The 27,461-nt window shown below is 38.6% G+C and overlaps 1 protein-coding gene across 3 annotated transcripts in view; it reads right to left on the bottom strand.

The window, feature by feature from the left end:
- The window catches only part of CRYBG3 (crystallin beta-gamma domain containing 3), a 96,159-nt gene that overhangs the window by 27,961 nt on the left and 40,737 nt on the right, over positions 1–27,461 (bottom strand). For all 3 annotated transcript variants that reach the window (XM_040567763.1, XM_040567772.1, XM_040567781.1), the window contains exons 4-13: positions 21,989–26,960; positions 20,981–21,028; positions 20,524–20,639; positions 19,265–19,412; positions 12,502–12,638; positions 11,038–11,152; positions 9,819–9,854; positions 8,808–8,941; positions 6,886–7,012; positions 1,284–1,426 (exon numbers count right to left, since the gene is read on the bottom strand). In XM_040567763.1, the coding sequence (XP_040423697.1) occupies positions 1,284–1,426; positions 6,886–7,012; positions 8,808–8,941; positions 9,819–9,854; positions 11,038–11,152; positions 12,502–12,638; positions 19,265–19,412; positions 20,524–20,639; positions 20,981–21,028; positions 21,989–26,960 (5,976 nt within the window). The remainder of the gene's footprint in view (positions 1–1,283; positions 1,427–6,885; positions 7,013–8,807; positions 8,942–9,818; positions 9,855–11,037; positions 11,153–12,501; positions 12,639–19,264; positions 19,413–20,523; positions 20,640–20,980; positions 21,029–21,988; positions 26,961–27,461) is intronic.

The raw sequence follows: 27,461 nt of genomic DNA on the forward strand, positions 1-27,461 counted from the left end.
TGCCCGTGGGGGATCCAGGTTGGAGCAGTTCGCTCCTGAGGGATGGACCCCGTGGTATGGACCCATATCTGGAGCAGTTCTTGAAGAGCTGCTGCCTGTGGGCAGCCCACGCCTGATCAGTTCAGCAAGGACTACATCCCGTGGGAGGGACCCCACAGCACAAGGGACGAGAGTGACCGAGAAGGAGCGGCGGAGAAGAAGCGCTATAGACTGACCATAACCCCCGTTCCCCCGCGCCGCTCAGGGGGAGGAGGTGGAAGAGGGTGGATGGGGGGGAAGGTGCTTTTGGTTTCTTTCCTTTGTTTCTCACTTCTCTAGCTTGTTAGTAATAGGTAGTAAATCTTACTATCTCCCTATACTGAGTCTGTTTTGCCCGTCATGATAATTACTGTGCAATCTCCCTGTCCTTATCTCAGCCCTTGAGCCCTTTTCATCATATTTTCTCCCCCTTTCCCTTTGAGGAGGGGGATTGAGAGCAGTTGTGGTGGAGCTCAGCCGCCCACCCGAGTAAAACCACCACATCAGAGAGCTGCCATTTGATGCCAAGCAAGCAAGATTCCAGTTCCCCCCCACAGTATTTTTTAGGCTTCTGGCACTGGGATAGAAGTACTTGTAAGCTTTGTCCTTGCTTCATCACTTAATACTTCATATACCTGTCAACAGACATTGCAGACGGTCTAATTTACCTTCCTTATTTATTGCAATTGTGCTGTTTACTTTCATCCTGGACTTCACATAAGCACACTGAACATTAATGAAGTCCACCCTGTAGGTTTCATCAGCCTGAAACAGATACTCTTCAACCTGTTGGTTTAACCCCTAGCTTTTAATTTAAATAATTCTCTAAAAAGTATTTTAATTTTTAGTGCCCACAGCCTGACTTTATTATGATTAAGGCACAACACATCCTTTTTGTACAGGCTCCACGTGTCCCATAAGGTATCCCAGTTCTTAACATACTTAAAATCCCTCTTCCATACCATAATGCTCTGTATTATTGCTGAAGTGCTTGTGTTACAAAACTACAGCATGCATAGTTTCTGGAAGGTTGTCACAAGCTTTCTCTAGTAACTAGAGTGCCCAGATCCAAATCAAGGTGTCGGCATGAGACTTAGAGAAAACATTAAGATATTTTCATTTACCAAGGGAACAGAGAAATATTGTTCTCCCTCAACTGTTTACCACCTGTTCCATGTGAAATATATTCTGTCAAAATATGTACCCCAAAACAGCTCTGCACAAAAATGCTTAATACTTCCATTCATAGATTTCAGTAGACTTACACTCCACTTCTCACAAGAATCGACCTTGTTTCTGGGCCAAATCCAGCCTGCTCCAAATCAGGAATTTCTTCATTGATGATGTCCAGTGTTTTCCCATCTTCATCCTCAGACTGAAAAAGTGCCACTGATGACTCTATGAAATCCTAAGAGGCAACACAGGAGTTAGAGGATAAGCTGCTACAACTCAGTGACACTTCACAACATAAAACATTTTGGAAAAGAGCTGTAGCCTGAAAGACAACATTTTATAAAACAATGAAGGGGTGTATGTCCCTTATATGAATCTTTAAGGAGGACTTTGGCATTGAAGAATGTAGCTGGGAGCCTGTCAATCTGGTTTGTCCTTCAGTGGTTTCCACTTTAGAGAGGAAGAACATGCTGCCCCTGACCACCACCCTTTTCTTAACAAGAATGACTGAGTGCAAAGATGCCTGCCTGGGCAAAAGAATGCTTGGGGACCGAGCATTCATCATCCAACAGCTTCACAAATGACAGCTCGAATCATTACCATCACTACAGTCTTTTACTTCAAGTTTACTTCCCCATCTCTTCCCATGTTCAAGGCAATAATCATGGAGAGGATAAGACTGGGCAACATCTGGGAAGGTATAGATCACCTTTTCAGCACAAAGGGTTTATGGATTTTGGAGACATTCATTGCATGACTGATCTCTACAGCAATAAAATAAATACCATACTGAATTATCATATTCTGTGCCATATAGCTGTGTGACGTTGCTTTATGATTTCAGCCAGCATAGTGTCTTAACCACTCAGCAGTTCTAAGCACACAGCTCAGTCACTGCTTGTGAACGTGGAAAACAACAATCACAGAATGGCCTGGGTTGGAAGGGACCTCAAAGATCACCTACTTCCAACCCCCCTGCCATGGGCAGGGACACCACCCACTAGATCAGGTTGCTCAGAGACTCATCTAACTTGGTCTTGAACACCTCCAGGGATGGGCATCCACAACCTCTCTGAGCAACCTGTTCCAGAGCCTCACCACCCTCAGAGTGAAGAATTTCCTCCTAACCTCCAATCTAAATCTCCCCTCTTTTCCATTCACTTACTTTAAAACTTAACAAGAACATGAACTCAATTCCATTTCAGTGTTTCTGAAACATTCTGCAATGTTGTAATAAGTTTCAAATAAGTAAGTTTTGCAAGTCAGTTTTGCAAACAGAAGAAAAGGCTGTCGAGTAAATACAGTAGCCAATGCCAATTCACAAAACATATGAGGACACCCTCATAAGAATTATTAAATTAAATACTTGCTGATGTAGCACTTAAACTACCATGCAGAGAACAGTACGCTGAAGGCTACACACTGACAAAACTAGACTTACAAGAATCAAAATAACACTTAAAAATTAAGGCCAGACCAAGCATGCAGCCAGATTCATTTGGTCAGGTAAATGTGACCAGACAGACTCTTTAAAGTCATGTCTTTTTGCAGGATTCAATCATAATCCAAACCAATTTTAGAATGAACACTACTTAATGTGGCACTACCTCTTTGCGTTGTTTACAGTACACTAAAAAGTGACAGAGCAACTTGTGTAGTACAACTGGTTTTCCTATTATGTTGACCACCTACTTCTTTCATTTATTTAAGAAGCTCCAAGTACTTCACGTATACACTAGAAATTAAAATACCATTTTTGGTAAAATCATCAACTGCAACTTCAGACTACTTTTTAGAAAAAAAAAATACTAGTGCAGTTTTAGTGACAACAGAAAATGGCTTACTTAACAGTCCTAAAGCAAGAATCTTATATGACTTCCTGAAAAGCCGTTTAGATCAAACATGCGCATAATTTCTTTATATTTAAAATGCTGATAATATGTCCACAAGCCTAATCAAAAAAACATTTCAAATACAGTCATCATTTTTTCCTCCCTAAGTTTTCACAGCAGTTTCTCATGTAGTAAGCAATACGAGAATACTTTAAAATGAACTTCCAAGACAAGGCCAATCACTTTAGACCAGAAAACATCAGTGGGAAAGTTCTGAACGCAACATACTCTGTTTTGCTAAAAGATTCAGAAACTGGTCTTTCCCTGATCATGACAAACACAGGCATACCCCAAATTCACAGATTCTTTCATTTGACCCTGGAAAAAACAGCAAATTCAAGTGGTCTCCCATATCAGCATACAATACAAACTGCTGCCCTCCCTCAGGAACATGCCCTGCATTTGACTCCAGTGTCCCAATGTAGCTGCTGATAACAGAGCTGGCAGCGTGCTGGAAAATACAACTCTACAAAACCTTCCTATCTCTTCTTTCAAAACACTACCCAAATCCCTACATGACAGCTTGTGACAGGTTGAAACAAATGTTTGAGACAGACCCAAACTGAAATATCTTAGAGCATACCTACGTGCATGTGCATCTTTACCAGTGGGTGGGGAGGGGTGAAATCCACAATCCCTCTTTTGTGTGCGATGAAGAAACCTTTCTGATTAGTCAGGAGATTAAACTCACGTCTCAGCTCCACTGCAGTAGCTGGTACGAGTAGAGGCTTGGATTAATACACAGAAGTATGGCTTGGATATTCCTGGTGCTAATAAGCTCTCAGGGAACCTGCCATGCTGAGTGTCATGGCACAGAAACACCTGAAGAGCTTTGCATAGCCACATTTAACAGAGCCGGCACTGACACAGGCTAATGAGGCACGCCGTACCCAGCCTGGCTGTACACAGCCATTTACGTGCTCCTGCACCATGCTCCCTGCTCTGGGAGCATAGTACAAGACGTGTGATCCGACTCTGCCTGGAGCTGACTCAGGTACACAGGGCTCATTAGCTGGGGCTCCAGGCTGTGTGAACTGGGCTAAATTGTTTTCAGGCCTGGGCTAGCCTTAAAGCCAACACAGTCCAGGTCATCTGGTGTGATGCCTGAGGAAAAACGTCTAGCTGGATGGGCTCCTGCATGAGATGACACCGGTGAGTACCTGTGAAAAGTACGGTCAGTCCCCAGCCCCGCTCCTTGTAAGCTGACCATGAATAACGCAACACAGCTACATTTCACAAATTCCTTCATCTTCTGCAGAGATTCTTGAATTCATCTGACTAAATCAGAATTTCCAGGAAAAAAGAATAAATATCTGGTATGTGGGAACAAGCCCGCTGAGTCTGAGACCACTGTAGGCTTCACTACACCCCTCTTCACAGCACTGCTGAGATATAGAGATGAACTTGTATGCTCCTTGCGCAGCAAGGGGGCTGAGGCACAGACAGCTGTTTTTGCATTTTTGCCCAAGTCCCCTCTAAAAAAAGAGTTTGGTAGTAAAATGTATTTACAATCCTGACCTTAAATAGCATACACAAAGTCACAAAGGGAACATACGGCATGCCTGAACACTGACCTATGTATTGAAAGTGGAGGTCAATCTGTTGGTCAAGCAGAATAAAATGCCAATGCCATCAGTCCTTTTTTTGATTCCAAATACAAACTACCTTATTTTTTTAAGTTATGCTACAATCTGAGGAAAAGCATTACTTATACTTCTACTATCAATACTTACATATTGATATACATGTACATGTCTATTTGAATGATATATGTTGATACACGGATGTGATTGATACATGTTTTCAAAATGCTAGGGACTTCAGCAACCTGACTCTTTTAGGCTTGAGTCAAATTAAATCAAAGAATCACTGAATGTCCTGAGTTGGAGGGGACCCATAAGGATCACTGAGTCCAACTCCTGGGTCTGCACAGCACCACCTAAAAATCAAACTCTGTATATGAGAGCATTGTCCAAATGCTTCTTGAACTCTAGCAGGCTCGTTGCTGTGACCACTGCCCTGGGGAACCTGTTCCAGTGCCCAACCACCCTTTTGTTGAAGAACCTTTTCCTAACACCCAGCCTGACCCCCCCCCACACACAGCTTCATGCCATTCCCTGTCGCTGTCCCCAGGGAGCAGAGCTCAGCGCCTGCCCCTCCGCTTCCCTCATGAGGGAGCTGCAGGCCGCCATGAGGCCTCCCCTCAGCCTGCTCTGCTCTGGGCCAAACAAACCAAGGGACCTCAGCTGCTCCTCATACACCTTGCCCTCCGGACCCTTCACCATCTTTGTAACCCTCCTTTGGACACTCTAAAACAGTTTTACGTCCCTCTTATACTGTGGCACCAAAACTGCACACAGTACTCAAGGTGAGGCCACACCAGCACAGAACAGAGTGGGACAATCCCTTCCCTTGACCATCTAGCAGTGCCATGCCTGATGCACCCCTTTTGGCTGCCAGGGCACGCTGTCGGCTCAAGTTCAACTTCTTGTAGAATCCAGCATTTGCTCTTGTTGAGCTTCCTAAGATTGGCATATGCATTGGTGTACACAATTGTATATACATGCATATACATAGAAGATCATTCCTACTAAGCATGTGCACAATTTTAAACTCATACCTATGTCATTTGCTGAATAGAAGCTTTAAAAAGATCAATTTAAGTTACTCAAGTATGCTATGTATAGCTTGAAAATTAAGAAAAAAAAAGATTAGTCAGTAATTCAATAGGATTATTCCCATTCAAAAGAAAGAAAAGAAAATTCTTGCCAACTTGAAAATAAATTATTTAGAAGGGAATATATTTCTTCAATTCATTGAATGCTCCCATCTTTATATTCCCACTCTACCACTCCCCCCAAAAAACAACCAACCAACCAACCAAAAAAAAAAGAACACAATAAAAAAAATCCAAAGCGACTGTTGCATTAGTTTGCTCTAAATGCCTATCTTCAACTTTCACAAAACTCCTGGCTCAGGAATATCACATCACATCTGGAAGACTGGGTAACGTCAGAGTAAGCAATTTAATTCTCAAAAGGAGCCACTCTTTGCAGCTGCATTTAAAGAGCAGGAACACTCACAAAGCTCCTTTTATTATCAAACAAACAAACAAAAGACATACAAAAATCAATCAACAACCCAACAACAACAAAAAAAGACAAAAGACGAAACCAACCAACCAAATCAACCCCCAACTAAATGAAATAATAAGGAAGTTCTAATCCCATGTTTCTACATCACTGGAAAGTCTAACATTACTACCAGTGCTGGACTCTGATATAGTTTTTATTATTTCATCGTTGTCCCCACTAAACACATTTTAGTAGAATGGATTTTTTCCACTTGATTATTCTTGTTGCCAAAATTTTCTGGCACAAAAATCACAGAGACAGAGGGTAATGCTGTTTAAAGGCTCACAACAGCTGCTATGTTGAAAAACTATTTTATATTTTAATAAGAAACTACACTGTACATTTACCAATGTTAAACCTATTTTTTTAAGCCTATTCTAGAGATTTGAACAGCTTAAAGTGCAGAAGTGAGATACTTTGAAAATCTTGCAGGGGAACAAGGAATTCTGCATGATACATTTCATGAACTTTAGAAAAGCTACTCAAAACCCGCTTCTACTTTACAACATATACAGTCCAGTCTAAATTTCAGCAAGTAAGAAAATGAGAGTGAACTTGGACAAACGATGGAATGACCAAACACATGACAGCTGTACCGTAAAGGAAGAATAACCTTCTTTATGTATAGAGCTGTGCATAATTTGTATGAAATTCATAAAAGTACTTACAGCCTGAAGAAACCGGAAAGACAGGAGGACGCTGTCAGTTCCCCCCCACGAGTGCCTGTCTTCATAATCTCCCTCCTCCAGCAAATACTGACGGCCTTTGTAGCGTTCCTTATCATAGGCAACCCATCTACAGTAACCACACAACAAAAGAAAGAGAAATAACTAAAAGGAAAACAACTCCACACATGATTTTTCGTAACAAATAAAAGGGGAAATGAACATCCTAAGAACACTAAGATGAGTATCACAGACTCCGCTAACAAACAAAGCAAGATTTGTTGGAAATCACAACATGCAACCAAGCGCTCTTTGTGGATCAAAATTCTGCCATGTGATTGTTTCTCCAACAACAGTTTATTTGTGTAATGCTACTTGATGTATCTCTCCTCAGTCAGCCATATTCTTAATACCAATATTCAGTACCAAATAGAGACTAACACATCTAGCAGCCAAAACACCATAAGGCACCAATTGCCAATGATAAAACCCAGCAGAAGATCTCTCCCATGTCTTCATGAACAAGAAGATCTGACCCTTGCTGGAGTTTATGATAATATTCAGGAATTTCAGCAGAGGAAGGTTTCATCCACTTACACTGTTTCCTGCTCTAGTCTACGAATAGACAAGTGAATTGAATATATACAATGTATCATATATGGAACATATTTAAATACTAAGTGAATAAAACTCTTAAAAAAGTATTTTGAACAAAACAGATAAATCAATTAAAATAAGGTGTTTCTATATTATTTTTGAAAGTGGAACTTAATTTGAATAAGCGCCCCCCCCACCCTTATTTCTTTCTTGCAAGCATTTATTTCATTAGAACTCCCTTGCAAGTATTTAGAACTGCTGTACAAATTCTGTTGGCATTGAAATTTGGCAGGCAGTTATAGCTTTACTCTTAGTACCATTTGGTTTACATTAATTCATCTGTTTAAGTTACCACAGCATTAAAAATAAAAGACACCACAACAGACAGAAGGATGATTCTTAAGAATTTGAGGCTTCCCAGATAGCTAATATGTAGTGTATTTATTTGAATAGATTGTGTATTCACAATTAAGTTTATTTTTAATTTAGTGCTTGTAAATTCTGATGACAGCCTGTATATTATTGAGTCTTTATACTGAAGTATTGAAACCCCCTATGAAAAAAAATAAAGCTTCTGAAAACTATTCAATTGCTAAGCTCTTTGGCAGAAGCAACCATCCTGTATGCTTTCAAACCGTCTTAAATTTTTGGGTCTTGGGAGAGGTTGAAAGAACAATCTGTGGGTTAGTAGTTCTCTAGAACAGCTGAGCGCAGCCTACCTCTTGAGCCGTTCACCTAAGTGTCTGGTTCTGTGTTACACAGCCCTTTTAGTGTGTGTGAGAGGGAGGGAGGGACAGGCAAGGCGACACAGAGTCAATCCCAGGCCTCAAAGGAGAAAATAAGGGTGGATTCTTATTTTTAGATAACATGCAACAGGTGGCAAAGTAAAACCATTAAGACAGTAAGACAGTTTATAGATTTCAGAGGCATTAAAATGTCAAACTGAAGACTGTCCACACCTATTGAAGGTCATTTACGTAAATCAAATAGAGATTATCAGAAGCATAAATCAATCTAAATTACAGCTCTGTGTGGAAGCTGTCATTAAGGAACAAAGTGGCCCAGTTTACTGGCATCTAAATGGTCAACATTGACTTCACACCCCTCACACACTTAGTTTTACCTTCCAGTATTTCCTTAGATAGGTAAGCCATGCAGAGAGGTAGTTTTTTTTAAGGCTGATAACTGACAAGAGAAATGTATATTTCTTTCTTCTCAAAATATTTTACCGAGAGAAATTCTAATCATGTCGTAGTTGGCACTTCCTAACATTTAGTTACAATTTTCTATTTTAAAGTACACGAATACAAAGTGTGAAATACACTTACACTCCACCGACGATGCGTATTGACCCAATTTCCTTAAAATCTTCTTTGTTACCAAACAGAGCCGGGACAGAAGTGATATTTTCTGAAAATTCTTTGGACCATCCTCCAAAGTGTGTTTTCTCATATATTATCATCTAGAAAACATGATTTCAAACAATGCCATGAACATGTCCTGAATTGTAGTTTGAATGTAACTGCACTCTGCAGCTATATGACTGTGATTTGTCCTGTAATATGGTGCCTAGGCAGCAGACAATAGCCTGCAGCAAATCCTACCTTTGTCACAGCTAGATGTGCTAAGCTAACCCTTAAAACTAGTCAAGAGTTTGAGAGTCAACAACAGTTCACAGCTCTGCACTTTGCTGAAGTCATTTCAGTGACTGCAGATAACATACACACCCAACTGGGTTCTTTATCTGCCAAACCACACAGTTCAGCTATCAACAGTATTAATATTTATTAACGCTATTTATTACAAACATTTCCAAGTGTTGCATGTATTTGTATAATTAAAAGTTACCTAAACCATTAGCATTTTTGTGGAGAACCAGAAAGAGGAGGAAAGAGGAACAGTAATGCTAGATTAGCTTTCTGCTCCTCAACTCACAGAAGGTTTGTGGTTTTACTCATGACCTGTAGTACTGAGCTCAGGTATAGGAAGGAAGGGTTCTGATCTCCCCCATATTTTTTTTAAACATAGTACATTAAATGGGAAAATCTCTCCAGACCCACTTCCATTACAGTGATGAATGTGTCAGTCAGAAAAACCCATTTTATGTTGCAAAAGCTTTACAATATTTCTACAGCAAATTCGCATTCTCTTAATATGTAAAAACCACACTACTACTACTTTCACATCTCAGGAAGCATTAGTAAGAAAGCAGACCTGACAGTATTAGTGAATTTTCCTTCACCAGCAAACATCACACACCCAACAAAAAGAAAATAGCCTTGAAAAGGGTTTTGTATTTCTAGTGCTCCAGTTGTATTTTCAGCATCCTCAGTGCTTACCTTGACATTCATAGGCATTTGTACCTTTAATCCACCCTAAAAAAAGATGGAAAATAGTATTTATATAAAATTTGAAGTTATGGTTTGATACGCATTTCACATTACTATCAGATCATGAAGTCTTTGTAATTATATTCACCATACTCAGTGTTAGCCAAATCAAGCATTAGCTTAAATACTCTGATAATTCATGAAGGCCAGGGATGCTATCAACCTGATCTACAAACAAAATCAGTGCATTGACAGCCCAGCAGGGGTGCAAGCAATGTTAAAATATTCCTTTGTTGTCTATTAGCGCTCAAAAGCAAATATTTACCATGTGTTTCTTTTTTTTTTTAAACTAATTTGCATTGAACATTTTTTTTAAATTAACTTTTAAAGCTGTGTTGTATGTATTTCAAGTTACTTAAGCATCAGTGGTGAAACATTAAGAAACTATAAACATGAGAAGACAAAAACTATAGGCTGAAATATTCATGTCTGTGGTTAAAGAGCAAATTCAACAAATGTACTTTCCCTGGAAATATTAGTGAATGATGTTCTGTAAGAGAATAAGACACCTACCTCCCAAGCTGTTAGGTGGGAGCTCCCAAGCTGTTATATCTTATTGACTTGAGGCTTTTAAATTCTCCTTCTGTAGACTTGCTATGTATACAGTTAAATGATGTGTTATATCCTGCCACATCTTTTTCACAATTAAACCTATATAATGTCTATCAAAATTAGCTGCCCCTCTCAAGATTTGTATGCAATTTGAGGTGACGGGAAGACTACTGGGTATTTTTAATAGTAAACTCCTCATCTGTCTTGCACCCCCAGCAGACTCTGTTTGCACTATTAAAAAAGAAAACGAACAACTTCTCAGGAGCTGTTTTAATTAATGAATTGGTGTTGGTTGCAATACAACTACAAATCTTTCAGTTCTATCTTGTTTGATCTCCACTCCACAGCAGCAGTTTCCCAGGAACATGTCCTACTGTTGCACTGGCTACGTGTTCTTATTGGAGCAGATGCAGGAGCCCAGCAAGCCCTGGAACAAGTGACTACTGTGCCATTCCAACACTACCAACGTACCATGGCACGAGAGGACTGTTACACACGTAAGGATTAAACCTGAAAGAATGTCAGAACCTAAGTCACATGTCGATCAAAACCACCAAGGGTTCACAACCACCAAAAGGCAAGCACATGACTTATTAGGGAGCTGTGAAGTCCTCACCATTTTTAAGGGACGCAGAGATTTCACATCTGCTGAAGGAATTTCAGATGGTTCATTGCATTCTTCCAAAATCTTCATCTCTCCTTTGTAATTAAAGTCTGAATAACCAAGCCATCTATAACAATTGGGATAAAGGACTTATTAATCTAATTAGATACATTACAAATATAACGATCTTAAAATTATTTTTCTTTTTCTGCTTATTAGCGGTAGACAATGTGTTTTAGATACTGTCAGCACATCAAAAACAAGCTATTTAAACACACCAGCAATATCAATGCTAAGAAGATCTCAGATACTTTTACTCAGTCCCAGGCAAACATAAATGAGAGAGCAGATAGTTACCAACTTGTATACTTGCTTTAAGAAGCCAGTTTGTTACACTGTGAGTATACTGAACCAATACTAAAGCATAAGTATTAAGGATGAGACACATGAAATTTTACCTAGGACTGCCACATTCGGAATCAAAAGGTTTCTAAAATCAAATCCTACTTATTTATTTTCAGTGGAAGTTATTAAAGTATGATTGTTTATGACACTCCTTTGGAAAGCAAGATACTTCAATTTTAATGTGAAAATCAAAAATGTTGGCACTCCTTCAGACTGCCTTAAATAAAAAAGAATACTGAACACAGAGGTTGGATGCAGGGTTAGTAAACAAAATAAGGAATGCAGGAAGAGACATTGAGCTGTATGGACAATTACTTTCTTAAAACTACACACAGAGACTACAAGCAGTTAATAGTAAGTCAGAGTTCTGTCAAAACTATGACAAGATTCTGTTTTTAATTCCTTCATCACCTCAAGCTTCACAGACATATTGCAAGATCGTGGGAAGGAAAGCTTGGCTTGCGCGGAAAGGCAAACTCAGACTCTTGTAACAGAACAGCTAATGTCATTCTGCAAAGAAGAGGCACAGAATTTCCAAACTTCAGGAAATGTGAAGTGTTGGACATTTACCCAAAAAATAAGACTATTCTGCTCAAAACAGGAAATGCTGTTTCTAAACTAAAGGGGCCTATATCGTATTGCATCACCTCGCTGCAAAAAGTCAGAATATAGCCATAAATTGAAGAATGCTTGCATGACATAATATTCATCTTCTGGTATTCAGACACAATGTTATAGTTATAACAGGGTGGGTGGCTAGGGAGACGGCATCTATTCTCCAGTGAACTTAAAGCTAATTATAGCTGAGCTGCTCTTTCTATTTATAAAGCTACTCAAAGATGGAATTATAGAAGACCTCTGCCAGCAACTAGAAGAAAAAAATCCTTCAAAAATTTGCTTCCACTGCTAGAAGCTCGCTTAGCACAATGCTGAAATGTAGAGCTACGAATATCTAGTGTATGTTAACTGATATATAGCAAAAACCTAGAATATCGTTCCTATCATTGACTTTCAGCCCATGATGCTTTTCTACCTGCTGGCAAACTGCTATAAAACAGGTTCAGTACTCACACTCCTGATTTGACACTTATATATGGGTTTTTTTCAACATCCAGTTCTTCTAAATTGGCAACTGCGCTTTGTATGCAGATAGGAAGTCCCCCTGTGCCAGCTCCCAGGCAGAACTCGATCTCTGGAACACTGCAGTCCTGCAGAAACAAACCAAATGCTAAGGATTATCCATGCTCAGAAAGTCTGCCCCACTGGAGGGATGGGGAAAAAGGACAAGTAATCTTTCGTTCTTTTTTCCTGTTTTCTTACCCCTCTAACCTAACTCTGGGCTTTATGTAAAGGAAGGTTTTTGTTTTTAAATGGAAGTTGTGATTTTTATAAAAGGTAAGAGAAGTAAATTTCCATCTCCTAGTAACTTTCAAAAAAAAAAAAAAGTACATTTATGCCTAGGCTGCTTTCAAAAAGCTGTTTAAATACTATTCAGGTAAAGGTTCTGACAGCATTTACTGACAGACAAACCATGCATATCATACTGTAGATTATTTATTTATTTATTTTTAAGACGTTGCTTCTGTAAGACACATGTAGATAAATATTATGCATGTATTACTAAAATTTTCTAGAAATGTCTACTACTTCATTCCTCTTCTTCCCCTCCAGCCCCCCTGGTGATAATTAGGTTCTGTTATGCATCTGACTATGCTTTCAAGACATGTGAGTTCAATTTTCTGTCACATTAAATAATTTCACAGTGTCTTAGACAAAGAAAGAAAAAGAACAGTACTGGAAAGCATTTGTAAAGAAGACAGTTTAGCAATTTTTCTGTTACTACAAAGCAACAAACTCTGTTACAATCTTGAAGGTATACGTCTATGCCAGAGAACAACTTATTGAACACATGACCTGCTCTAGAATTTGCAGACTTTTTAGTTGAACCACATTAATTTAATAACTATATAAAATACATTGTCAAAGCCTTTTTTTTTTTTTTTCTCCCAGCACTCAAACACATTATGAATCAATAAGCATCTCCTGTAAGGTCCTGATTCAGCAGTGTATCACAGAATTGCCTTCCTGTTACAGTGAAAGATGGCTCACACACTTATAGTTTGCTAAGCTATAGCTGAAAACCTTCAGTACTCAGTATTAACTTCATAGTACACTTTCCCTTTGGGCCCATGGGTCCTTTGCATTAGGCCAATGAACTTGAATAGCATAAAAAGACCCCAGAAGTCCTAAATGTAGCTGGATGGATGAAGATGCCACTTAAATGTGCGATGGAGAAGAAGGATGAGAAGCTGACTCCAAGGTTCCTTCAACAGAAGTATTGGGTTACTGGATTTGTTCAGGAACCAGACAGGGTCACAACAAAATCCCACATACCCTGTGGCTTCTCAGAAACCCAGAAGACAAAATACATGGAGCTGGCAGAGAAACCCAGCCTGAGGGCACAAAAGCTCTTAAAGTTTCAGCCCCTCATCTCGTAACAATGCCAACACACTCTCCCTTTACACCTGGTTTTGAGTGGAGCTTTCAAATGAAGAAGCATCACAACTAGAAAAACAGCTCTGCTTGGTCAAAGTTCTTTCAGGAGTTATTTAACTGTCAGCAATAATTGTGGCAATTCTAATATGTGCACTTCTGTATATTACTTCACTTTCCTCATGAGACTTAAGTACCACAGTATTCTGTTTTGGCAACTCCTTCTCTTGCACAATCGTGTTTCCTTCTTATTGTACCTTGCAAACAATGAATACTATTTGTTTTCAGGAAAACAAAAAACAAGAAAAAGGCCACCATCCTTTAATACCAGAATTTTAATATTCAGATGAATAAAAGCAGAAAGACTAGGGATAAAAACCTTTCTAGTACAATGCTACCTTATAGCAAGGAACATTATTCCTCAAGTTCTAAAGGTATTGCAAAACAAGATTAAAAAAAGTTTTATTGTAGTTTTATAGTCTCCTATAATACCTGACATATACGTCTGAAATCTGTGAATCCAACAGTAAAATCTGATAAGCAAGATCAGAAGTTGCTCCAACAAGAATTCCACAGGTAATGATGCTAGACTCTAATGGTTTCAGATAAATTCTGAAACAAAGTACCTACAAGACTAAACAAGCAGCAAAATAAAGTATCTTTGCCTGAGGGCTCAGACAGACTAGGAGCCAGTATGTTTGATTTTCATTTGGTAGGAGGTATTTTTTTTCCATTTGAAGTTTGGAAAGAACCAGTTTGTATTCTCGTTTCAAGTTTTGCTATCTTCATTGAAGCTCAAGGCAGGCTCCATCTCAACAGTTCTCCAAAGCCTACGTGAATCACAAGCATTCAGAATAAAATCTCTCCCAGTTACCATCTCTCTTCAGCCAGATTTTGACAGCCATAAACAAACTCTAGTCATTGCAATGGTATTTTTGTGTGTACTAGATTAAGTCTACGAAGTCCTGTCGTAAAGTAATAAACTGAGGTCTTCATCAAAAGCAACACCTACTTTTAAAGTTAATAACATCTTCAAGCAAGAAGTACCTTATATTTTCTAAGCATATTAAAAAAAAATCACAAATACACATTTTGACTTAAATAGCTCAAATTACATACATTAAGACTATATATATTAATTCACAGATTGCAAAAAAAAAGATAGAATTACCTTGCTGTATAAATGAACACTACGTATTTGCAGATGTACATTCAAGTAGAATAACATTGATTTCTATAGCTTAAGCATGTAAACTTTAGCTGAGTAAATATTTGCCCTAGCATGTTCAGATTTGCCTAAATGTATTTAATTGGCATCATTACTTTCAGAAGCTTTTTTAACTTTTCTAATGAAGCCACTATCTTTAAAAACAAAATGAAAACCACACAAATATGACAGCATTCAAGTCAAGAACTAGATCCTTCAGCCCCAAACCCTTTCATTTGCAAGGCGTCAAGATTTTAGAGTAAGATAGCCACATGCAAAACTACTATCACAGTGTTTCTGGACAGATCCCAAACTGGAAAGTTTCCTTCCTATTCCCCCTGCCCTGCCACCCACTTCACAAGCAGTCAAAACTCATGCCACATTCATTATGGTACTGACACATCAGGCGAAAACAAAAGAAAAAGCACTGCAAACAGATTAAGTCTCCTCTGGGTAGTTGTCTTCATTACCAATGATACTACACAACTAGTAAATGCTTAGGTAGGTCACAGCCTATGGGCACTCAACTGTGGCACTCTACCCTCACCTCCACCAAGTCATCCTGGAGCAATCGTGCTTCCCTCACGGTCTTCTAGGAGAAGAGATGAGGAAGCAGCAAAGACGACACTGTCTTCTACAATCTACAAAGTGTTTAGAAAGCATGGGGACTACTCAAGCCAGCTTGCTGAGAACAGACATTTCCAGAACTGTATCATGCCTCTTAGCAAAAAGGTTCAGGCTTCCTCTGACGAAAGTTACAAAGCACCCTCAAGACCTTAGCATTAAATATTACTCTTGGTGGCATCTTTGGCATTTTTCTAGTCTGTCCAAGAGCCCTACCATAAGCAAGAGACCCAGAGCCTTCAACCACCTCAAAGTGGTCTTGGCTATTTACCCTTCTTCTGGATTCAGGGTTACAGCACCAGCAGGGCTAAGCACTTTCAGTGCTGTTCTTCTCATTGGAGCGGTATACTTTGGTGACTGAGGTGATCAAAATAGCCTGTTTAAATGATGGTAGCCTTTTATATCAACAACAGGACAAAGCATGACTAAAGCCTGGCTTCTCAAGCAAAAAGTAAAGACGATGAGAGAAGAGAAGAGTCTATTGAAAACCAGGCCTAATTAGTTCTTGTGCTCACACAATTGCTTTTTAATACAGTCTAGACACGCATCTTACTGTTGATACATAGTTTGTCCTTAGGACATGTCAGCTTCTGCAACATTTTTAAAATTCTTATTCTGTCAGTACTACAGCCTTTTTTTATCCATTCAAAATCCTTTCTTCCAGTTCTGCCTTGCACCTCTCTTGCTATCACACATCATCACAAAACCAAACTACAAAACTTAACATGGCTGCAAGTAAAACAAAATATTACAGAAATTAATGCCTATACCACCACCAATGCTTCAGGATACCTTGTGGCATTTGATTATGTAGTCACTGCTTGAATTAATATTTTCTTTTCATCCAGCAAACCACACAAACAGAACACAGCCTTCAAGTAATATTGAGCATTGGGTGAGCATTCCCATTACAAAAAGTTTTGCTTAAGGAAACTGCACAAGGAATACAGTTATTCCCTGCCTAAGCATCTTGCAGATAGAGATTACAAACTGCTGTTTCAGACCTCTTTTCATCCTGTAAAACAGTGGTTTATAGGATTACTCCAGAATGGAAACATCGGTACCTCTTTTCAGCTCTTGTTTTTGGGAAAGCAACTGTTAGCAACCTCTTTGGGCCTCCAGAAACAAAGAGAAAAAGCCCCTTGATTCCACAGGATTTACAGTAGACCATAGAACTAGCTTGGCTAAGTGGATTGCAGGAGCCGCAACAAACCTATGTTTGCAGGTAGATTTCACTATCTTAGGCCCATGTTTACTTGCCTTAGTGGAATTCAAACTTCTCATTATTTCAAATAGGTCTTCATTTCACTACTCCCGTGTTCTATTCCTTTGGGATCTTCTCCTTCTCCCCTCCCCAGCCAAGTTGCTTCAATTAAACACACATGAATTCATCTAATCCATATCCACAGTGAGTAGAGCCACAAGCTAACCACAAAGTTAACAGAATCTCTGTTTTCTTCTGGATGCTTGAAGCCAAATCAGAGCAAGAAGCTACTGTCAGATTGTTTCTGAGCACACTAACATCTGCTAGTAAAAAATAAAAATATTAAACATACCTCCTAGAGCTTCTTTAGTAAACATCTGTTTTTCTCCCATTTGTAAGCCATTTTCTTTTCAAGTACTTAGCCAATGTTTGTATCTGCTAACTCAAGGCATCTGAACAGCCGCTAGACAACCACCATGAAAAGCCACTAGAAGAATCAGTCAACAAGCCTGATAAACTGGACACACAGCCAGTATGACCAAACTAGGCAGAAGACAAGCCACTGGGCTTCTCAGGCTATCAAAAAGAGAATGGCAGTAAAACATACTGCTCATCATACACACAAGCTGCCTGAAAGAGAAATAGCTATTTGTCAATACTGAAAAAGCCTATATTTTCACAAAAAAAGTAAATTAAAAAGATTGAACTTTGGTAAACTACCTTCTAAAAGTAGTTCCACAGCAGCTGACATAAAACTTAAAAAAGGGGATTTCACAGATCAAGATTTAGAGGACAAAACCCTGCTTAGCAAGTTCTATACCCCCACTAGCTGCATACAACACTAGGGACTAATTGCAAAAGTCCACCCATATCTACTGGAGATTTAAGTTACATGAGAAATAGTGTTGATTATTAAAATAGGGTATTACTGTAAGGAAGGCTTTCCATCTGTGTTGCATACAAATGAACCACATATGGGAAGAACAATATTAAACTTACTTAGTTCTATTACAAATATTTTTATCAAGCATGATGGAACTAACAACAGTGTCTTTCCTGTCCAAGGGTTTTCTTAGATACCCACAATACACCGAGCTTCCCTGAGCTTCAGACCATAGTTCTACATGTTATTACTGGATTTCTTTAATTATTTATCAGTTTTCCACATTATCAATCAATATTCATATCCCACATTGGTCAAATGTTTTTAGCATTTATTTGAGCTAAATAAATTAGCAGAACTGTTCATGTCCTCAACTAGCCTCTTCTGAATTTATTTATTTTCAAGTCTTTAAGAAAATGAAAAAGTATTTCTAATTGCTGTGATGACATTATGTCTCTGTAGTGATTACAAAAAGGTCATCAGTTTTAAAATGACTTGTATACCAGTAGAGTACAAAAACCCAGCACTTTCTCTGAAACACTTTCACATTGTGATACAAATGATAGTTCACCCACAATAAAGGGCCGTTGCACTGTGAATAAAGGGAGTGTTATGCTAAACACAAAGAGCACTAATTCTTAAATCACAAGATCTGGTAAATATATTCCTCATTCACTAACCAATAATGGATGCATTATATTAAGTTTTAGGCATTTGATTCCTATCTTTTAAACAAAATGCCTTTTAAACTTCTGGCTGTATGCAGAGCCAGATGCTGTAGGTGTACCACTAGGCCACGTGGAACCCCAGGAGTCGACACAAAGCTGTGGAAGCAGCAACAGTAAATTTTGAAGGCTATGCTGTACAAAGGGGATTGTAATGTGATTATTTCCCATCTGGACGCCTACCTGGGCACCCTGCTCTAGGGAACCTGCTTTGTCAGGGGGGTTGGACCCGATGATCTCTTAAGATCCCTTCCAACCCTTACAATTCTGTGTGATTCTGTAATCCCAGCTACTAACACCCAAAATAGAAACCATACTAACATAGTAGGTATTTTAAGCTTAATATAAGCATTTCTTAAAAAAATATGAACTGATTCCATTTAATTTCAATTAACTGGACAGGTAAACACCTAACCATCACTGTATCAGATAAAGGTGGTGGCAAAGAAAGATAAGCTATGTTTGCTCATTATCTTTAAGAAGAAAAGGAAATTTAGCACAAAAACTAATAGCAAAGAGTAAACACTCAGTCGCTAGGGCCCTATGATTTATCTTGAAGGTAAAAAAATTTGATTCACAACAAATTTGAACAAAATCACTAAACACAGCATACACACATTGTCCATTGTTAGTGATACGCCACTGTTGCCAACAGAAATTTATCATTTATGTGATAATATCGTTAACAACGTCTATACCTTTGTTACATGTTTGATTGAACCCACTGTGAGGTTTCTTCGACGGTGTTTCACACCTGGAAGATCCCAAAGGTGATCCAGTATAGTCTCTCCTTCTTCTAGTACATGTTTCCGACCCTGGAACTGAGGTTTCTCATAGAAAATCCAACTGTAATAATGAAATCATGGACTGAGTTGTTGCTATTATGTAAGACTATCCTTATACAGCACATTTGCTGAAAAGCTTAGCAACAAGCTCTTCCGATCATGCCAGTTATCACCCATTTCTTACATACTCTTTCATTATTCACATATGAATGCAATACCTTCAGATACGTATGTGACTTGTGCTTTATTTCTGTGCTTTAAAAATAAAGTATACGATTCTTTTTCTCCAGGAGGTAGACTAAGATAACTTAAAATATTAAATGTATAAAAATATAACTCAGTAACTATGCAAATAAAAAGTCTTATTTTACTAAAACAAACATACTAACTGACATATCAAAACATGCTCTGTTTAAGTACATACTACGTAAGGCATAAAACATACACATACTAATGATGACATTCAATGTTTCCTTAGGATGTGAAAGAAATGCATACAAAAAAGAAAACGTGTGCCTCAAAACTGCCTAGGTGTTACATACATTGTTACTATGGACGAGAGCCAGAAACATACACTGTAAGCGCCACCAAGTAAATTCCAATGCAACAGCTGACGTGGTAACAGCCCCAGGTTGCCAAGGCAAACCTATTACTTCATATTGAGCTATACCTTTACAAGTGGATTGAGAAACACTTAAAGGTACTTGTATATCCTCCTGCATACATAATCCTCTAAATACTACATTACAAACTGCAGCGGAGATTGCATGCTTTATGTTCTTTTTGCAGCACCTATTGTATAATAAAATTGGAGCGGAAAAAAGCCAACAAAACAAACAAACAAAAACATTTTCTTTGGCACACACATACTTCTCGTGATGATTATCACTTTACTGTCTCAGCACTTCAGGCAAGAAGTCTAAACTTACATGTTGCTCTATTAGGAACTTTCTGTTTGAAGCTAGTTCCCAGGAGAAACATTATTTTTGCACTGCAGCATTTCAAGCCTTGTTCTATGCTTTTTTCATTGGTATCAGTCTAATTATAAAAGAAAGAAAAAGAGTCTTGCAGATCAGATATGTGTCATAAATTAAAGAAATGTAAACACAAGAAAAAAACAAACATACAGTCTTTTGAAAAGATTCTGTTTAAATATGACCTGGATTTCTTACCATCCTCTAATTATCCTAAGTAACGCTCCAATGGGAAAGATCCAGGATGTGGTATCCAGCACATCAGAATGAACTTCTTGTTTACTTTTGTCACCATGAATGTCATAAATAATAATCTGAAACAAGACACAACACATATGAATGAAGGCCCATTTCAACATACAGCGCAGACAGTTAATTTTTGCTTGGAATAAAACCTACTTCATTTTGCGCCCACTAAACTGATATCCTACACATTTTCTTGTTATATGAAGCACTCTACGGAGGACAAGGAAATACAGTAAGTTTACTAGTGACAGGATTTTTGTAATACAGTCTCATTATAAGCAAGTGTAAGCACACGTTACATTAAAATACAGAAAGCTAGACTAACGTCAGATGCTTTCCATTAAAAAAATGGTATAATAAATTAGTCCATGTGTCATATTGATCTGTGTGATGCACAAATTCTGCTTACCTTTCCTGGTCTTGGATTGTATTTGAGACTTGCCCTGTCAATTAGGTTCTGAAATTAAAAGGACATGGAAAACAACTATTAATATCCACAACAGTAGCACAAAGCATGGAAAGATTATTCTAGGCCCACTGTTCCAATAAATGTATGCAAGTGTAATTAGCAGAAACATCTAAGATTTTTCTCACTTATTCAGAGTTGGTGTAACTAGTTTAACAGAATCAACCAGTCAGCAGAAAGCAGCGAATGCTAGAGAGGAAGAACTATTGTACAATTTGTAATTTATGGAAATGTATTACACTTTCCCAGCAAACAGAAAGGCGTATGCCTCAACAGTGGTAAAACCAAACCAGACCCCTATCAAAGAATGAAACATTCCCAATATCATGAAAAGACGGACTTCTTCAATTGCACTTTAGGTCTATGCAGCCTTTTTGATTTCTTAGTATCAGAAGAAATGTTTCCATACCCTCACCTGCCATTGCTCTAAATAAACTAAAAAACGAATGCCAACCTACAGAAGCAGGTATATTACTTGTTAACAGAGCTACAATTTACAGAAGACTATGTGATGAAAGAATCAAACAATTCAGTAAGCAGGTAATTATATTTTTTGGAAAACACAGCTCTACTAATCACAAAACGTGGAAGAAATGAAATAACAGTATTCATACAAAGGGCAGTTCCATGATTTTCAGACTGAAATATCTTTAACATGGTCAAGTCTGTTATGCTATTATACAAACTTGCCATTATGCATATTTTCCCATTATATTTTCTGTTCACACCTTCTCTTTTACAATTAGAGGCTACTTTGATCTGTGTGAACCAAGAATACCATGTTTTTTCAATGATTCTATCAGAAGACTTTTTTTTTTTTTTTTTGAGTCTCTGATCTTAAACAGCCTAATTAATCTTAAAAAGTGAGGGGCTGAAGGAGGAAGAAGCAAGACATAAATTTTGAATCTGGCCTAATCACTTTGTTTATTAATATCTGACATGACATCTTACCGTTGACAATTCTCCCAGTTTTGTCATGGTGTGATCTTGGGACCAGTGAATCTTTGGCTGCAACATATCCTGGAGAATGCTTCCAAATCTGGTTCCCTTCTCAGAGTAGTAATTGGTGGCAGATTTCAAATACTGGTAATACACACTTGTAGGAGCATGCTTTAGAGCAGCATCAGCTTTCTGTGAAACTGGCTTACAATATGTTTGTCTAGGAGAAGCCTCATCTTCAACCAGTTCTGGTTGCTCCTTAGAGTTAAGTTGTTCTTTTGAGAGAAACAGTGATCGTTCAGGAAATGGATATATATTTTGGTCATTTGACTGAAGGGTTGTTTTTAAATTCCCTGTCCACTCACTGGAAAGACTTTGCTCTTCTCTCTCAACATCATGTACGTCTCCTTCATACGATGATTCTTCCTCATCCTCATCCTCCATTCCCTCCTCCTCCTCTTTACTGAATTGAGAGGTAAACTGTAAGCGCTCAGAAACTGACTGGAGAAGGGATAGCACAGAAGCATGGTCGGTGTTATCTTTAGATATTCCACTAGGATGGCCTTCTGGTGACATGTCTGTGGACAGCAGGTCTTCTTGGGGGCTGTCATCTTCATATATGGGAGACAAAGAGAAAGGGTATATTCTATAGCGCTTAGCCTCCACACTCAGAAATGACTCTGAGCTACGGCTCTCTGTTGCTTCTTTCAACTTGATATCCTTTCCATAAAGATAGGCTGGCTCATGTTTATTTTTTGCTCTTTCACATGCTAGATGATCTGTACTATCCAAAGGCAGATCAGAAGAAGAAAGAGAGCTAGTTTCCAAATCTTCAGTTGAGACAGACTTGTTCTCAGTTTGAAGGGCACCTTCATAAATGATAGTAAAAGAACTGTTTTCCCACTGCTCAATTAGTGGAGAAGAGCCTGAAAGACCCATCGATTCCTTCATGTCTTCGCTGCAGTCCAGACCATTTTCTTCAAGCTGATCATTTCTCTGCATATCTTGATCCTTCATTTGTACCTCTTTCGGATTCTCATTGTTTTGGGCAAAGACTGTCTTGAAGCAGTGTTTCCCTTCACTGTGCTCTCCAGTAACAGGCAATTCAGATGCAATGAACTGTGTCTGTAATCCAATATTAAACAGTATTGTCTCACTTGCTCCTTGTGCTAGTTCCTCTTTATTCTCCACTACCTTTGAATCTTCTAAGGTTGCTTTTACTTGTGCAAATACTTCTGCAGCCTCTCTTCCACAGTGTTCATCCGGATTGTCCTCTGCACTGCTTTCCAGAGAACCCTGACGACTTCTTTTGTCTTTGGATTCACTCTGCATGCTGGTACTTGCTTCATCAGGCATAAAAGACAGCAAATTAACATCTACAGTTGGCTGCACTGTGTATTCTGGCACATCAGTATTATTGCATGAATCTTTTATCTGCAATGGCAGAAGCATCTCCTCAGTCACAGCAGCATCTCTGGTCATTAAATGTAAAGACACATCAGATTTTCTACTAGCAGCTGATAACCCAGCGTTACCACACATCTCTGCTGCAGCCAGATGTTCATGAACCTTTTTATCATGTTCCTCTTTTGCTAGTATCATTGGGGTTGATTCTGGCTGTGCCGAACTACCAGTAGGTAGAAATCCATTTGTTTGACACGTAAATGCATTATTCAGTATCTTTTCACCTCTTTGGGGCCAATCTGCGCTGTTTTCCATACTACTTGGAACCACAGGAAGATCTGAGCAATCTGCCTTTTCACAGTTTGTACTTATGTTCTGAGTTTCCACCTTAGCTGTTGGTTCTTTGATTATGTCCTGTGTTCTGGCAGATAAATTACTATCTAGGTTTAAAATCTTTGGAGTTTCAGCCTCAGTTTTAGGCTTAACCTTTTCAGAATGCCTTTTACTATCACTGCGTTGCCCCTGACTGGATATTAGCTTTTGTTTGGCTGAGTTAATAACTTCATCAATTATTTCTTTTGCTTTTAATGTTAGTGCACTATGTAGGTCAATTTTATCAGGGATGTAAGACGGTGTCTTTTCATCTTGATTATTTGTATCATATGTTTCATTCCCCATTAGTGAATAGGAGCCTCCTCTACTGCTCTCGTTGAAATGTTTCAATGAATGCAGAGCTGACTGGATTTCTTCTGCTTCCAGCTGCACGGTTCCAGTTTTCTGATCATTTAGAATATCTGTATTTATTAAACTATCCTTGCTCCCACAAACGTGGCAGACACCAACAGCTTGTTTTGCTATTATTTCCTCTATAGCCAAGTGTAAAACTGAGTCCACTATTTCCTCAGCTTTCTTAAACAAAAGAGCAGCATCTTGGAATTTAGTGTATTCTCCTCCCCTCCCATAAGTATCTTTCCATACTTTCTCAAAACAGAGCTCATTTGACTCTGTAGGTGCAGCAGCTGTTTGGTCATCTCTTTCAGATAGGGATTCTGAGATACTAGACATGTGGTTACAAAGATTCACCTTCTCCACAGTATTTCTGCACACCTTCTCAGTGTGCACTGAATCAGATGCCGTTTCCAAAGTTTTCAAAGGACATATGGGTGATGGCATTGTCTCTACCAAGACGCAGCTGTCAGCCTGCTGTGCAGAGGATACTTCCTCTGCTCCATCAACAGCTTTGAGAAGAGAGGAATTACTGTTCTTCTGAGCAATGCCCAATGTTTCCAAGGCAGAAATAGAAAGGTTTGAGGCTTCTTTGGATCCCTGAGTAGGTGAAGTGGGCCTGGGGATGCAAAAATCCCACGTATCTACTTCAGCACCAAAATGGTGGAGCACAGCTGGGGTAAACTCAGGTTCCAGAGAAACAACTGGGCATGAAGCCCTTGGGTCTTCTGAGCAAAGTGATGTCTCGGTCATTCTGTCCTCAGGGATTATTCTCCTAGATTCGGCACCCAGAAGAACACAACCCTCCTGTTCAGAAGCAGCAGAGCATCTAGCAATCTGGCCATTTTCAAAATTAGTGGAAGGAGAATGGATTTCTCCTTGGTTGTCAGATGAAGAATAAAGCATTGTGGATGATATCCTATGCTTATTACTGTTTTCATTCCTGGAAGAAATACTAATATGCCTATCTTCAGAACTAGGTGAAGATGCAGAAATGATGTCTACATCAACATCTTTTTCAGTGATTACAGTGGAATGGTTGGTCAGAGGTCTTCCTCCATTTCTTAAGGCAGAACGAGAATCCTCCAGATTTTTTTCTTGTGATTTATAAATAGGAGAGGAAATTTCAGAAATGTAATCCTTAGATTCAGAAGGAACAACAGTCACCTCATTCATACCAGCCTCATTGATTTTAGAAGCAGCAGGAGTAGGATTGTCTGTCCTGTCAATGTTGACTAAAGGGCAAGGTGCAGGCTTTCCTGTGTTGTCTTCTGTAAGTATAACTAATGCTTTTGCAGGAATATCTTGCACAGTTTTAAGGGAAACAGTACCAAGGTCATGCACAGGAGCTGAATTTTCTGAGAGGCTCGTATCTACAGGCTCAAAGGATTTGTTCTTTTCACATTCATGATCAGGAAGAGAAACAGTGTCTCTCACATCTTTTAAACCAACTCCTCTTTTCACTATAGTTTTATTTTCAGACTTGCAACTAGGATGAAGAGGAGCTGAGCAACAGCCTCCAGTTTCAGAAGAAGACTCAAAAGTAACAGAGAGAGGTGCTGTCATCTCATCAAAGTTAGATTTCACATTTTCACACCCATGTATGCATGACAATACATCGGCAAAATTATCTACTGCAACCTCAGATGAAACCTTCATTTTTTCTAGACAAGGTAAACCAGGCTGTTGTGTGGCAGTATCCTTAGAATTCTCTGCAAGGATTAATTGGTGTTCATTTACTACCTGCGTTGGTTTCCCTAACTCATTCAGTTCTTCATTACTAGTCCCCTGGTCCATGACTATGTCTTTATCACTTTTAATAGATAACACTGAAGCAGTCAGATTACCCGTGACTATGCACTTTTCTCCTCTGGACTCCATGCTAAGTGAAGTGGTTATTTGTTCATTAAAAGGTAAAGGAATAGTAGCAAGAAAGCTCTGGGGATTTTGTTCTCTTTCTGCAGCTGCCACAATTTTCTGTGCATTGCTTTTTCTTGGATCACTATCTTTATTTGCACTATCTGTACACTGATCTGCTGGCTGCTGAAGAGTAGTGGTACTGGAATGAAGCTCCTGGACATCTGATGTTAGCTCTGAGTGGTTATTCGTTTGATGATTACAGCAATATTCTCCCTTGCTTGCTTGTAGTTCTTCATTGACTGTCTTATTTGATTTGGGTGACTGTAAACAATCATCTTGTATTTTTTTGGTGGACTCCTTATCAGATTCTTTACTACAATGAATTTCTTTATCAGAGTTAGAAGTGGCATTTTTGTCCATTTGAAACAGAACTTCTGCTTCTCTCAGCAGACCATCCTCTTTTCCAATGAACTTGTCCACAGAACCCATTTTAAGGGAACTGCTAATTTGAGAAGTGGAATTGGTTAGGATCTCACTGTCTCTACTAGATGACAATAATGAATCTAGTGAATATGCCCTCTTAACTTTTGTTGCTTCTAAAGCTGGTGTATGTCTTAAGTCTACTTCATCACATGATTCAGTAGGTGAAGCTGAGGCATTTGAAGTTATTTCATGCCTGTTGCTACCCAAGCAATGCTGAGTTTTACCAGACTTTTTCAATTCTATTTTAACTTCAGAAGAATTTACGATGACATCATCTTTATGATCTTTATCCTCAAGTTCTCCATTTTCTTTTATTAAGTGTCCTAATTTTGGAGAGACGGTTGGTTGCATTTCTCCATTTTCTTTGACCATTGAAGCATTTCCATTCTCAGTACTTTCTTCTCCTTTTTCAGCTGTTTCTGATTGATTCTTCATTAGCTGCCTAATCCTTGCAGAACCTCGATATGTAGCATAAGTGACTGCGGGTGCTTGTGGTTTCTGTTGTGTCTTCCTGTAACAAGGAGCATCATTATCAACATAAGACAGAATACACAAATAGCTAGTGTGATAATAATGGAGGTTAACACAAACTGTAGATGATGTAACATTACTATTTTCCTCCAAAGACTAACATAAACTGTAGACTGCACGCAACACTGCTTTCCTGCTTTTTTTGCTCTTCCTAAATATGGATTTCTGTGACAAACAATACATATACTGTCTTTTACTGAAAAAAACCAATGAACTATAAACAAGAACTAGATATTGCTGTAAACAGCTTCCGTCATTTGCTTTCTACTGGACAATGGCATTATTATTTATAAAAGAAACTGCAAGTCAACATTTGCAATGACATAAAAAGGCATACTTCTGTGAAGATGTTATATCCTACTAGAACAGGAATATACTTTAATACTGAAAAAATACTGTACTTATTATACTAATAACACTTATTAAAATATTTAATTGAAAATTGATTTTTTTTTTTACCTAGGCTTCCAATTCATTGGTA

The sequence above is a fragment of the Cygnus olor genome, chromosome 1 (assembly GCF_009769625.2).
Source record: "Cygnus olor isolate bCygOlo1 chromosome 1, bCygOlo1.pri.v2, whole genome shotgun sequence".
NCBI classification, from domain to species: Eukaryota; Metazoa; Chordata; class Aves; order Anseriformes; family Anatidae; genus Cygnus; species Cygnus olor.